Raw genomic sequence first — 15,065 nt, forward strand, 5'->3', positions numbered from 1 at the left:
GAAGGAAGGAAGGAAGGAAGGAAGGAAGGAAGGAAGGAAGGAAGGAAGGAAGGAAGGAAGGAAGGAAGGAAGGAAGGAAGGAAAAGAAAGAAAGGAAAAGAAAAAAGAAAAGAAAAGAAAAGAAAAAAGAAAAGAAGAGAAAAGAAAAGAAAAGAAAAGAAAAGAAAAGAAAAGAAAAGAAAAGAAAAGAAAAGAAAAAAAGAAAAGAAAAGAAAAGAAAAGAAAAAGGAAAACTGACAGAAAACAGGCTGGACAATAACCAAGCTCACAACACTCTAATTGATCACACTTAGTTTGTCTAAATTCCTCCTTCATTCATGTTTCCCCAGGCCTTGGTTTCACCTGTTAATTGCTTTCCTGTGTCTTGACCCTTGGTGCTGATCATTGTGATCATCCTTTTGATGCCCATAGACAAAAAAGTGCACATTTAGCCTTTGAGTTCTAAGAGGTCTGCGACTGGCAGAACTGAAATGGAACATTAAATGAAAGCAGAAAAAAACTGGATACAGAGGTCAGTCGGGCACAGCAAGAATCTTAGTTCTGCTTTTTTCTTATTACTGTTCTATTTCTGTTACACTTTGATATGATAGAGATGGGTACTGGAAGTTTACACTTCTAAATATTACATCCTTTCTCTGTCATGAGTATTTTGTTTACATGCTTACTATTCTCTACACCTATATATGAAGATGTCACTCATCTTTTACACAGCTAGATACTACACTTCTTTACTCTGTTCTGAACTTGTTGATAACAGTGGATTTTCCTTTGGAAACTTGCACCATCTTTTAGCAGTTCCTCCTAAAAATGTTTTCTCATGTCTCTGGAGGCACAGCTATTGAATCCCACAGGCAAACAGTCTGAATAAAGTCTGCTTGTTCTCTTAAAAACAGTGAGCTCTGGAAGTGTTTCTATAGCGCATTAATGACTCCTGGCATAAGAAGTAAAAACTGAGCAGGAAGAAAAGCAGTAAAACAAGCAGCTGCATACAGCAGTAACATCCACTTACAGAGGGAGTAAGCAATATTCTCCATCTGTGAAAACATTCCGTGCTCCTCCCATGCTTGCGGATTGTGTTATAACTCAGTAATAGCTGCTAACAAACCTGGAATAGGACAGCTTTTATGAACAAACAAATGACTTCCATTCATTGGTACGTTTTCTTAACAGAGTTTATTGTTGCACTTCAGATACCATGCCACTATCAGAATAATAGCTATTTTTCATTTTAAAAAATCTTGAGAAAAATGTTTCCAGCAATTTTCATTCAATGTGAATGACAAAAGTATTACATCTATAAACACTGAAATATCTATTTACTTTCTTCCTGAGGAAGTTCCACTTCATTAAGCAATGAGAAGGGATATGCTGTACACGATAGTCTGCGAATCATTGAAATGAATGCTTTCTGCACAAGTAGAACTGGGAAGATATCACAGTATTTCAGGAATGTTTGCTCAAATAATGTTGTGAACTCGTATCAGGCTCTGTGTTTACGCCCCCTAATGGTCACTTTCTACTCACACTCACGCTTTGATTTTTAATGGCAGGGATATTTGAGGAAATCAAATTTCAGAATCAGAATTTATGAAAACAAATGTGAATCTCACATCAACAAGCATTTGTTAAAGGAACTGCTTGTGCATTTATCTACCAGGATAACACAAACCACAGCTGTATTACCATCCACAGTAGAACACTTGATTTTGACCAGCAAATATACATTTTTTTTGTGACTGAGTGGTGTTTTTTTAGAAGTGTTAATATTGATAACTTACTTCCGAGAATTAAATACTGATTGTAGGGAATTTGTAAATAGGTTCCAATTCTCAAGTAATTCATGCTGTATGACTTGCTTACTCAGCTGTACTCATGTGCATCCCCTTATTTGGGGAATTACATATGCAGCTGTGGCCTGAACGTTTTGCTCAGACTCTTAATTGTTCACCAAGTTCACCAACCATATTTAAAGTCATTCTGTTTTTAAAAGTTTCCTGTTAAATGTAAGAACGTAGTTAAATAGCTATGGAGGAAAAAAACCCCACAGTCTTCATACTGTCTTTGTATAAACCAGTAATAACTGAACAGCACAAAATCAGACCTGCAAAGACCCCTAGTGGTTGGACTTTACTTCTCTACTGCTATTGAGTCTGAGAGGACTTAGCCAACCTAGTTTACAAGCAACTAATGCTCTGCATCTAGAGATGCTAGTGCCAGACAAATGCATCTTAATAGGTTCTGTGAGTTAAGATTCAAGATAATTCCCTTTTCAGATGTGCAGCACCAGGGCCAAAAGGTCACATTACTTTGTTCACAGGACTGACCCAAAGCTACCACAGGAATTCACTGAAGATTCGCCTTTATTCCAACAAAGGAAGGACATTGGGGTAGTAGAAGAGCTGCACCCTACTGTTCCTCATCAGGACTTGAGACTCACTACAGCACTTCTTTGCAAAGGATGATCTATCTGACCAGATTCCTAACAAACATCACAGAAAAGACCACAGGTCTGAGACATGTCACCTTGTCTGTAGCAAAATACCTAGAGGGCAACCAGTGTGTACTCCCCCAGTCACTGCTCTCTCCTTGGTGCTTAATTATTCTCATTTTGAAGGGGCCTGTATTTCACAGGGAAAGAAGACAGGAACAGAGTTTCTGAAAAGAAAGATGGAAGTACAAATGTGGCTGAAGCCCATCCTTCCAGTGTGTAGGAAGTGCTCAATTTGTGAAAATCTCAGGCACTTTGTAGTACTTTTTCCCATTTTCTTCTGATTTACAATTTTCTTCTACCTTAAATGTTTGAGTGATGTTACATAAGATTATATTAAGGATAAAATCAGTCATGTCAGGATGGAAACAGCAGGTATTTTCTCCAGTTATTCAATTTACTTGTAACAAATCCATATAGATGCTTGTAGGACACAAGCTGTCCGTAGCATGCAGAGGATTTGCACTTACAGATATTCAGAATACAAAGCATTTCTTTTATCAAATAAGACTGTTTTAAAACAAGTCAGATTTTGGGTCAAACCCATATAATAGTGAATATCTAAAATGAAATGAAAACTTTTATTCTCTTATAAATAATAAAGATGTTCATTTAAAAGTGTCTACTCTAGCAGGTCCTCATCATTAATCATGCATATTCCCTTAGCAAAAATGTGCCGTGTAAAGAATATTGTTATATACAACAAATTTGTCTGGATTTTTTCTTTACAAGCCTATCAAAACCAGGTACTACACAGACAAAATCAATAAATATTAAAGATTACCAGCTAGAGGTACAGTAAGGATTTCAACATCTGTTTTCTATTTAGGGAATAACAGACTGGTTTCCATTCCATTACCTTGAAAGTTAAATTATATTATTACATAAAGGTTGTAAAACAGCACTGAGACATTTTCCACCATTTGATACATATTTTTAACTATTCATCCCAAAACAAATTATGACAATAATACAGAGCTACCGTGAAAAACATTTCATTTAGTACTGCAGTAATCTTTTGTACTCCCTACCTCTTTATGCCTTTAGAAACATTTGTAGCCAGAGTTCAGCAGAGAAACCTTAAGGCCATACTCAGCTGAAATTTTAAATTATCTCTTTCAATTTTTAAGTATGGTTGATTAATCTCACATTTAAACTGATGTATTATGAGGTGTATCACAAACGTAAGGCTGGATATGTGTGTATTTTCATGATTAGAGCCTGATTTTCTACCATAACCTGTCTTAATTTCTCTTTCCTAAAGCTTATTTCTGAACTTTAATACCAAGCTACTTTAAGATGTGTGGAGCTAGAATCATTATTTTCAACTAGAAAACAGATTTTTGCAGCTGACATAAGTTGAAGGTCACTGCAAGATACTACGGTTTTGATCAAATTTAGGGACCCTGGAAAACACAAAGCACAGATTGAAGGCAAATAAATTATGCAAAACCAGTAGTGCAAATTAAGGCAGTCTAAATATGGGTCTGTTTCTGCTCTTTATCAATTTTTCATTCATTTCAGTGGAGATTCACAGCAATGTAAGACCAGAGTGCAGTATCCAAATTTGGCTGCTCACAGAAGCCAGGAGTGAAAGACTGTTGATTGTACTGTTTCAGTCTGGTTCACCATTGTTAAGTATAATACTGCTCACATGGATTTTATTGCAACATTTGTGCTTTATGTACCCAATTACATTTCTGTTCAGATGCAATATACATTCCGCATTTTGCAATTTCAGTCAGTGCAAAATCAGACAGTAGTTATGAACAAAGACCCTTCCTGCATTGTAAGGGTTTATTTTTACAGGCCATAGGCAATTTTCTTTTCTACACTGCTTTTGCCTGTGGATTCCAGATTTTGCTGCTGTGCACACCTAAGTAATGTATGATAACTGTACTTCTCACACTTATTAGAATATACTTCAGGTATTAGCAAGCTGATTCCAATGGCAGAAGTACACTTGGCATTTTATGCTACATTAAATTTTCTTATTTTATGCAAGACACAATAATCAAATACTAAGAAAAACAGCAGTCTAACTGTGGGCTACAAAGCCTACATGAGACACAATACTTTTAAACTGATATATAAAAATGTAAGTATTTACCGTGAAATCGGACAGGTCATGTACCTCTGAAGCTTATACCAGCTGCAGTTGACTTCCACATATGTGCACAGTAGTCCACAACTCCACAGGCCCAGAAATGTTAATGAGAAAAATTTGTCCTACCAGAATGCTAAGAAACACGTGTATTTTCACAATCCACATGCCAGCATATGGAAGTAATTTCTGTCTTTTACTATTTTTTGCAGAGGTATATTTTCACAAGACTTTCTGGTAGCTACTGTAGACTTTGGGTAGGATGACAGAAGTGTGGAAGAGATTTCAAAACAGTCTTCTTTCAATGCTATCTTACTTTCTGTAGTTCCTGTCTCAGCCATGATGGCAGAGGTTGTCCCAGTTTGTGTAGGAGTTTTGACAGTTCCACATTATGATCTCTGTAGTAGCTTGACAGAAAAGCCCTGCACTGATGGATATAAAAGCAGATATTTTATATTTAATAACATGCTGTACTGTAATGGCTGTAAATTTTAAAGTTTGTTTTACTGGTGTCAAAACTTTACTTTCTCCTATGCAATTTATATTCTTTTACACTATCTACTGCATCCAAGTTTATCAATTAATAGCTGAACATTAAAAGGTAGTATCAAAAGAAACAAAAGATATCCAAAATGAACATGAAGACAAAGTAAAGGATCTGAATCTACTCACAGATAGATATGTAAATTAAGTATTGTACTGAATCTGGTGTTCAAATTCACTCAAGTGTGATTGAAACCAGAACTTGTAAAATCTCTTTCTATATAGGCATCTGGCAGTTAGTAACACTGGTTTTATCAATATTTAGTGTTGAAACATACAGCATTAAACAAATACAGTCTTATCTCTGTTCAGAAGCCTTGGCATCCAGTAATTTTTTATCAGTATAATTCTGTTGGGTAGATTTAGGTTAGATGTTAGGAAGAAGTTCTTTACCCAGGATCTGGCAAGGCACAGGAACAAGCTGCTGAGAGAGGTTGTGGATGTGTTCAAGGCCAGGCTGGATGGGTAGCCTGATCTGGTGGTGGGGGTCAACCTGCCCACAGCATGGGGTTGGGACCATATGATCTTTAAGGTCATTTCCAACCTAAGCCATTTTGCAATTCTATGATCCTATTGAGTTCTGTAAATTGTTTCTGACTTAAGTACCATGAGAAAAAGAAACCTGGCTTAATGCTGTGTGAACACTGCTGTTCAAAATGCTTTTATTTGAATTTTAGTCAGGCTAGATGAAACAGGAATACAGGAAAGAATAAACATAAAGCTGTAGCTAGAAAAGGAAACTGAACTACCATTAGATATTGCCTTCAGCGTTTGATCAGATGGATTTTTTTTTTTTTTTTCATTGGAGCATTTGTCTGAGGAAGATATTTATGAAATTCATGGAAACAGAACCTAACCATTCTCAGAACAGAACTTTATGAGAGTCTGTCCTGGTCTATCTACTCTCAAAGACAAGGGAACAGATACAAATGCACATATCTGCTACTTAGCTTACTTAGGTAAAGGGAATAGGTTTCCAAATTAATTTCAGAGATTTTCAGAGGTGCTAACTTTATTTTTCTAAGGAGTGCCAAGTTTCTAAATAGAATAGTTTCAGAGAAACATAGAATCACCAAGGTTGGAAAAGACCTACAAGATCATCCAGTCCAACTGTTCGGGTACCACCAGTAGTTCTCACTAAAAACATGTCCCTCAGCACAATGTCCAAATGTTCCTTGAACACCTCCAGGGTTGGTGATTCCACCACCTCCCTGGGCAGCCCATTGCACTGCCTGACCACTCCTCTGGAATATCAGTATTTTCCAACATCCAGTCTCAATGTCCCCTGGCGCAGCTTGAGGCCATTTCCTCTAGACCTATCACTAGTTACACGAGAGAAAATGTTTCTAATAACTGAAGTTCTTCACATCTGAATTAAAGAACTGAAAAAAAGTGATGCAATCCACAGCTTCTCTAAAGATTTCATTTGTATGAAAAAGTAGTCAAATAATCAAGGCTACTTAATTCTATCTTCTCTCTCTTCTTAAGATTTTGCCTGTGCAGGGTCCCATTAATGAGAGCTAAATCTCTGTATAATGCCAATGAGAATAATGGTTTACCTCCGAATCCATAGGAGGGTATTTTCTACCTTTGCTCTTTCCAAGGCATTTGGTCTTTCCTTCTTCCAGAAGTTGACACCAGAAACCTTTATGTGAATCAAACCTGAAACAAATAAAGCAGAAACTTAATAAAGTAAGCTCACACATTCTTATTTTTGGGTCTGGAAAATTTTCTCTTCAGGAAAATGCATCAAGCAAGTGGGAAATACAGAAGATTAAGGGAGTTAACTAGAGTTGGGTGCGGACACAAACTGTGAAGTAAATGAAGTGAAGAAAGGAGAGAAGCAGGTGCCAGTACTGCAGTGTAAAGGCTATGAGATGCTGCAGGGATGATTCCTGACATCAGCTGAGTGGACAAACTGATATAAGTACATTTTAACTGAACAAGATACTTTACTTCTATTAACTATGTTCAGAGACTGACATGAAGGACAATGCATGCTATAGAATTAGATGCAGATGAGATTAATTTATAGTATCATGGACAAAGGCTTCAGTATTAAAAAATAAAAATATAAGAAAATCACACACACACAAACCAAAAAAGAAACCACCACCACCAAAGAACAAAAAAGCCAAACAAATAAAACATGTCTTCAGTAGACTCAGTTTCAATAGACTCAGACACCCACTCATATCAACTTCATGGAAGATGAGTCTATTTTGCTACTGGTGCCATAAAAGGAATAGAATAAAACTAGAAGAAAGTATTAAACAGAAAAATGTATAGGAAAGAAAAACATTCTTTTCACTGAGATTCTTACAGGGACAGATAATAGACTCATACTGAGAAGAGTAAATCTAAAGCTATCAATCTCACTGTAAGGGCAACCAAATGTAAGTGTCAGATTCCAAAGTATTGGTGCACATATAGAGTGGATGCTATATTCCTGATCAATACTGTTGATAATTGCAGCTCATGTCCAAAAATATATATGTAAATATATATATTTTTCCTTTCTTTTTATGGAAGTCAGCATTCCATGTTCCATTTACCAATGGAAATAAAATTCCTAAAATTCCTTTTTATTCACTGTGCTCTTTGTGCATTTTTCAGATATCTACTCCTGTAATAGTGAAGCTCCAAGTTTAGTGACTAAGTGTAGATCCACTGGAAATCTATTCCTCTACTGTGTTCTTTTCTAGACATTGAAGAATACATCCTACTGAACTTTGATGAGAAGGAAAAAAATCAGAGGCTTTATTACATAGTAAGCTTTCTCACAGACTAATTAGTATTTTAGGAACATAAGAACAAGTGATAATGATGATAAAATTAACTCACGTTAGGGCTTCTGAGTAATTATAATGAGGAGAGACTCCCAAAAATTTCTGTACTTCATCCATTACAGTAGATGGGTCAGTTCTTAGCTGCTGTCCATCAATAATTAGCAACTAAAAAAATAAAATAAATGGAAATATAATTTAAAATTCGTTATGTTAAAATTCAGACTGAAACTTTCACCTCTGCCAGACTCCCTCATTATACAGAGAGTACCTTCCCAGATAATTAGTTCAGTTCTATTTGTCATGATCATTAATGATCTGGGAGCACAGTAAATGGCACATTAAATAAATCTGAAATTCAGCCCGTTGTGACAACAGAGAAATAGCACTGAAGAATCTGGAAAGGTAAGAAATACTGGGAGGAAACAGAATGAGATTTGTCCAGAGAAGAAAAAAGGTATTAGAGATTAAAGAAATAAGCTGTTAATTCTCACAGACACAGGCACTTATGAATATATGTTAAAGTCACACTGAAAAGCTTGTCACTGGAAAAAACTGCAGCAAAAAAAAGAAAAGACAGCAAACAGTAGGCAATGTTAGGATAAATGCCTTACTTTTAAGACCACATAAAAATACATGCTATGAAAACAAGCAGACTTATTTGAGAATAAGAATAAAGGGAAATGTTAGAATAACTTAACTCTGGAATGTCATAGATATGAATTTTGCAACACATCTCTAAGAAGGCCAGGAACTGGGAAGTAATTTTTTTTTTGTTTGTTTGTTAAGTGCTTGATGGTATATACATTCACACTAGGTGACTTCAGATATGGCTATCCTTTTCCTTTCATGTGAATCGTCAGGTCAATAGACACTAAGTGAGGGTTTTATGTCTAAAAGACCTACTGAAGATGCAGCATGTTTGGGTCTTTGAGACTGGTGGAAGAGAAACAAAGTCCCAAATGGATTAGGAGAACATTCATTTCCTATCATGGAAACAGTTCTACTCTTTCCATCATGTTTTAGTAATGAAAAGGGGGGAGCAATAGATTTTGAGGTGGTTCAATGGTCTCATTCTGTATGCAGTGCTGAAGCTTGCTTTTACATTTCCACACAAGGAGAGAGGCTAAAATCCTACTATTTGCTTCCAGGATTGGATGAAACTTAGTAGGTTTGCAAGACTATAGGGTTTCAGAGCATAAAGAGAAAGCAGAAAACGTATTTTCTTTTGAAAGATCAGTCTTGGGAATTGCCCATATACAGCATGTGGAGTTAGAGATGTGGATTAGTGTAAGTATCAAGCTGTTCAGAAAGTAGCAGCTCATCCCAGAAGTCTTTCAAATGAGATGCATTATGACTGCTTGATCCCCCAAATGATCCCACTGCTTTCCTAAGATGTAAGCTCTGAAAACAAGCCTTAACTGCTTTGTAGATCAGTGGTCAAAAATATCCCTAATGGGATGGGAAAACAATGACACATTTAAAAATTAAGGCATTACAGCTTTGCTAGATCACATTCATTCCCATATATTGTTACCTCTTTTAGATGGAAAAGATATTGATTACACCCCAAAGTCTTCTAACGTCAAACCTCCTTGGAAGAGAGATTTTGCTCCCCTCCCTCCCATGTGGATTAATAAACTTTCAGATTATTCAGATTTGTTTTGCAGAAGAAGCTCTCAGCTGTATGGTGCAAAGGCATGACATCCCCAGCAATGTCAAGCCAACTAATTAGAGCATGGCTGTGAATAATCAGTGGCTTAGAACATGCTAGTGTGAACCTGGGATATCCCTGAGGATCAGCACTCACTATTCTTCCAGAATATTATTTATATAAGTTTAGAATGTTGAGTTACTGTCTTATTCACCTGATAAGGTGGGAAGTAAGTTAGCCATCTCTCAATATGTGTAGCATACCATCCAGGTGCTAGGCATCTCTTTTGGAGAGCTCTGAGTTCAGAAGGGGCTCGAGGTCCAGCTGTGATCACCTGATAGAAACTGAATTTTAGGGCTGCAGGATCTTCATGTGAGCGCTGATGCTGTAAAACAAGTTGCAGTGCTAAGTTTTACAGACCACAAAAGTTGTGAAAATAAGAAAAAAGCATTCAGTCTTAACAACCTTGCCATGAGTGATTGTTCACATTAGAGATTACTTTAAGAAGACCTTATCTGTATTACTTTGCTGTAAATGCTGAGATAGAATCATGGAATCGTAGAATCATAGAATTACTCAGGTTGGAAAAGACCTTGAAGATCATCAAGTCCAACCACAGCCTAACCATAGTATCCTAACACTGAGATAAACACTGCTTATGTAAAAAAAAATATTTTTGGTATCAAAAGAAATCAGAAAATAAACTGATACGGTAGCAAAATAGAATGCATCATTTTTTTTGAATGGAAGTTATGTGATATTATTATTGTAGCCATTTACTAAAAAACCTAACTTGTAAAACCAAACATCACTACCTTAATGTGTCCTAATCTTCCAAAACATGTTTACTGGAGATCCATGTTTTGCATTAAACTAACCTTCATTCATACCTGACGATACTATTCCATGTTCTTATGAACTCCACTAAATACTTACCATTGCTTTGTATAAATATTCCAAATTACAATTGGGAAATCTTATCTTTATGATCTGCAAAATACTCCTTCAGCGTTAGCATGGCTTCCTCCAGTATTATAACAAAAAAAAGAAATTTCAGTGCTTGAGTACTATGAAACAGTAAGATAAAGTGTTGTAATAATGTTTTCCAAAGAAGCACTCAGTGCTGATAGTGATTTAAATTTGAGGTCCTACTTTTCATTGCAGTTCAGCCACTTTTTCTTCACTGATTTTTATTTTAAACAGGTGTTTACAAAACAAGATCCCGGGCATACACAAGTCTTATATTTTGAACACACAACAAATAAATACATGGATAAACTAATATAGCTGTGTGTTGATTACAAACATTAATCACGTAAGAAAGCACTCTTACATGTTTATACTACAGGCAGACTCTTGAAAATGCAATTTCTGGTACTTAAACATTTAGATTTTCTATTCAGATGTTTGTGGACACGTACCTCAGCTCATTGTAAATGATATATGGAGCATGGACTGACCATAAAAGCTTGTATTATCCAAACTCATTATATATATGCAGACTAAAGGAAATACAGAGTATTCAAGGTTGAAACCTGACATATTTATTTGACTTGTGCCTGCCCATGTTCCTTAATACACGTACCTGATACCAGGAATAGGCCCGGTCAGATGGGTCGATGAGGATGGTGATGATCTTGGCCTTGGGGATGAGGGAAGCAGCTCGCTTAGGAGCTTCCTCAGAATGAAAATAGTTGGCACTTTTCTCAAAGAGAAGGTTGGTGGTGGTATTGGAAGGAGTGGGGAAGAAATCCATGTACCTAGAAAAGGAGCATCATTTTCAGAATTACTTGGAAGCCACAGAAAAGTTGACAAATCCATTAAGTGTACTTTATTCTACAACAAAATAATGGCCTAATGGCTATAAAAAAGCACCAAGAAGCCTACATTGTATTTTGATCGTATTTTTCGTGCTACAAACACTCATCTTCTCACTACACATAACTGCATTTGCAGCTATATTTTTCTAACTGGAAGAAAACATTACAACATTCATGTATCTTTTTCAAATTAGTGAATTCTCACTTTTCAGTAAGGACAAATTCCTATAAATGTCAAAAGCAAAACAGTGAGTATTCTGAATTTTATCCTTTGCAGACACTAATTACAGTGCAAGAGCATAACAAAAAAGATACTCAGTATCAAAACTGCTTTTACTAAAAAACACAATAGAGCTTCTTATTGTGGGTGAAAATCCACTAAAAATCCACCACAGCTTCAGCAGGTAAATCACTTTTAAACAGTGACAGCATCTTTCTCTCAATCACATTTTTGTGAAAAAATGGGCTGTATTCTTTTTAGTTTTCTTTGTGAGAAAAGGTTTTGCCAATCATTTTGGTTTGTCACATACAGATTTTATTTTATTGTTGGGGAAAAGAAGTGGGAAATGTTCATCTTAATGTTTTCATATCCGGGCATCCTGGTCTGGTGGTTGGCGACCCTGCACATAGCAGGGGGTTGAAAGTAGATGATCATTGTGGTCCTTTTCAACTCAGGCCATTCTATGATTCTAAGTTTCCAGTGCTCAGACCTTGTTCTGCTCATAGGACTGAACTATTTTTAATACAAATTATAGAATCTTGGCTTTGAAATTGTGACCACTGCAGGCTCAGTGAGAAAACTTGATAGGATGGAACTGACTGATGCACAAGCAATTTTCCTCAGGACACAGACATAACAAGCATTTCATCAAGGCACATGTATTGTTAGTGCACAGGCACTGATTACAAGGTACTTCAAGAGAAGGAAGGATATGACCGGGGTTTAATGAAACCAAACTCTGTGATACTTGATTCTGAGAAGCTAATTCTTATGAGTGAATTTTCTTGTCTTCTTCACTGGCAAAGACGAGAAGGTTTTAGATGAACTTGTAGAAAAAAATCTGTAACGAGGTTTACATAAGGAAATGCACAACTAGTCTATTTGAACTTCTCTGTATAAAGAACAGAATGGCCAGTTCTCCTCTTACTGTTCTACCATCTCTATGGGGACCCTGCAATGTACACTACTACTTCTTTTAAGTGTTGAGGTTGCCAAGGTCCTGACATCTGAAAGAATGTCTTAGCTTAGCTTTGTCAAAATGACAAAGACTCAATCAGTCAGCTCTGGCAAAAAGCTACACCTTCATCACCATAAAATAAATTGAACTCGTTGTTACATGCAAATATTCTTGCCATGAAGGAATCCTAACTAATTAATGGACTAATGAGGAGAGACCTTGTATTTAATTAACATTTGGTAAGCTCATTACGTTCCAGCATTAAAATATTCTATCGGACTGAAGGTCTGAGAAATCTGTACAGCACACAGAATGCAAATCTAAGAGTTAAACAACTACATCGTAGGGCAGCTCTGAGTACTGAATATTGATCTGAAAAGCTGGCAAGGGTGAGTGGGGCATGTAGCACAGATATACAATAGCCAAATGTATGCTTTCCAGAGAGACCTGATAAAATTATATACTTGGTCTATGAAATTGACCACTGAGAGCCTAACACACTGTTGCAGTAGTTAGATGAAGGTAATTTGGCACATGTCTATCAGACACACCATATCTGCATGTTAGGGAAGGTATTAAAACAGGAGGGTGAGAAGCAGCAAAGTGGCCTTCCTGCCACATGAAAACGATGACTTTGTGGAAGAACAGTCTCACTGCCTCCATCAGCACTATACACTATGCCCTGTTTGCTTGCCATCTTCCCTGACTTCAAAAAGCTTAATAGCAAAGATTCAGCTCTCTAATTTCCAGTTGAGCCAGTATCTCTCAGTTGGTAATAAATGGGTGACTCACTACATTTTCTGGAAGAAACTGCTGCATCAATTTAACTCTGCAAAAACTAAGTGACTTAAAAAGAAATTGGATCTAACATATCTGCTCTAAGACCATACAACAGTGCTAACTCTGTTAATTTTATGGATGAATACAAAGTCAAAGGCAATAAAACTACTTTCCCTTAGACTGGAGAAAAAAGAGAAACAATAATATTTTACTGGTGCTCCCCCACAACTATAGGATGTTACTGCTATTCATCTGGTAGTGTTTTGCACTGTAGCACAAAAAATCAAGGATGACCTTCTGGGTGTAGATACCTCTGGTGATTCCCTGGTAGTCAAAGTGAACATGGCAGCAGTGAAACATGCTCTTCTTTTTTTCGTACCACTTATGTACCCTACTGAGCCATTAACATTCTCCCAGTTACTAGATCCTTGAACAACATTCTGAGTCTTTCCTTCTCCCAAAATTACCTGATTGTTATTCCTAAATTGCACTTAAAAAAAACCCAACAATATATATTTTTCCTCCATATATTCAACTAACAAACATCTCTGTCTCAACTTCAGAGGTAAGTGAAATAAAAAATAAGGTCTATGTCATAGAAATAATTACAATTTAGCTATAAAAACTCAGAGAATTAAGAAATACATATTTTATTACTCTTTTTGCATATATTAATATCTGGATATTAACAAGAGAGCCTCAGTAAAATTACTGCATTTATGATATGCAGCATGATTACTATTCATCTGCATTTACTTAACATTCTAAAAAGACACTAAAGGTTATTTTTTTTCTATCTCACTCTTCATATGAACAGTTAACATTACCAACAGCAATGTCATTTTTGCATTGTTCACAATATATAAACTTTTATATTTATACTAATAACCCATCTTACCAATCAATCCCCCTGTGGTAGTTATTTCTATTAAAGAACTGTACCTCCTCAAAGGTTTTTGGGCTGGGGGAGTTACTAATGATGGAAGGGTGCATGACCAGGAACAAATACAAGGCGGTGGTACCTACAAATAGGACAAAAGCCTAAGATTAATATATACATACACACATATTTTATGGGTCATACCCTCAAGTGGACTAAACTAGCTTTATTATTTTTCACTTTAGTGAAGGAATGCTCATTTATGCCACTTCTGTCTTCAATGCTTTTAAATCAAAGATATTAAAGGAACTTTGAATAGCTAATACAGAGTAGAGTGACAATGCTCAAATTTGTTATTCACACTGCCAAAAACTGCCTTTTAAAATTGATGATTGTTACAAAAATAATTCAAAAGTCTTGTACTCAGTAGCTAACACAGACTGGTGATGAGAAGAAGCAAATATACAATCTTCTAATCACAAAGACGAAAATTAACCACAAAGTTAAATTATAAACTATCACAAACTTGCAATTCAAACTATACATTAGGAACTCCCTGACTTACATCAAATGCCATGAAACAGCAAGTTTCCCTAAGCATGGCAAAAGCAGCACAGCCAAAATCTTGCAGTTAAGAATCTTCCCCCCTTGAGAAATGGACGTTTTTCCTTCCCTCAGCTTTGACAAGACCTTGTCAAGTTTGTTGATTTATCATTGTGACTCATTTGATATAAAGCTTAAAGAAATCTGACAGACACTGGAACACCGCACTCAGTTTAAAAATGTTTATGGTCTTTTATTGTAACTTACACTATTAAAACACATTTGAATG

General features: G+C 36.1%; 1 protein-coding gene across 4 annotated transcripts in view; it reads right to left on the reverse strand.

Annotated features, from left to right (window-relative positions):
• Positions 1 to 1,154: 1,154 nt before the first annotated feature.
• Positions 1,155 to 15,065, reverse strand: part of LOC107313570 (bifunctional heparan sulfate N-deacetylase/N-sulfotransferase 3) — a 66,520-nt gene continuing 52,609 nt past the window's right edge. For 3 of the 4 annotated variants that reach the window (XM_015861923.2, XM_015861924.2, XM_015861925.2), the window contains exons 9-14: positions 14,252 to 14,375; positions 11,161 to 11,335; positions 9,790 to 9,960; positions 7,980 to 8,089; positions 6,695 to 6,797; positions 1,155 to 5,019 (exon numbers count right to left, since the gene is read on the reverse strand). In XM_015861923.2, the coding sequence (XP_015717409.1) occupies positions 4,900 to 5,019; positions 6,695 to 6,797; positions 7,980 to 8,089; positions 9,790 to 9,960; positions 11,161 to 11,335; positions 14,252 to 14,375 (803 nt within the window). In that variant the 3' untranslated portion in view covers positions 1,155 to 4,899. The remainder of the gene's footprint in view (positions 5,020 to 6,694; positions 6,798 to 7,979; positions 8,090 to 9,789; positions 9,961 to 11,160; positions 11,336 to 14,251; positions 14,376 to 15,065) is intronic. The other variant, XM_015861926.2, reaches the window with a different exon arrangement.

Source organism: Coturnix japonica, chromosome 4 (genome assembly GCF_001577835.2).
Source record: "Coturnix japonica isolate 7356 chromosome 4, Coturnix japonica 2.1, whole genome shotgun sequence".
Lineage (NCBI taxonomy): Eukaryota > Metazoa > Chordata > Aves > Galliformes > Phasianidae > Coturnix > Coturnix japonica.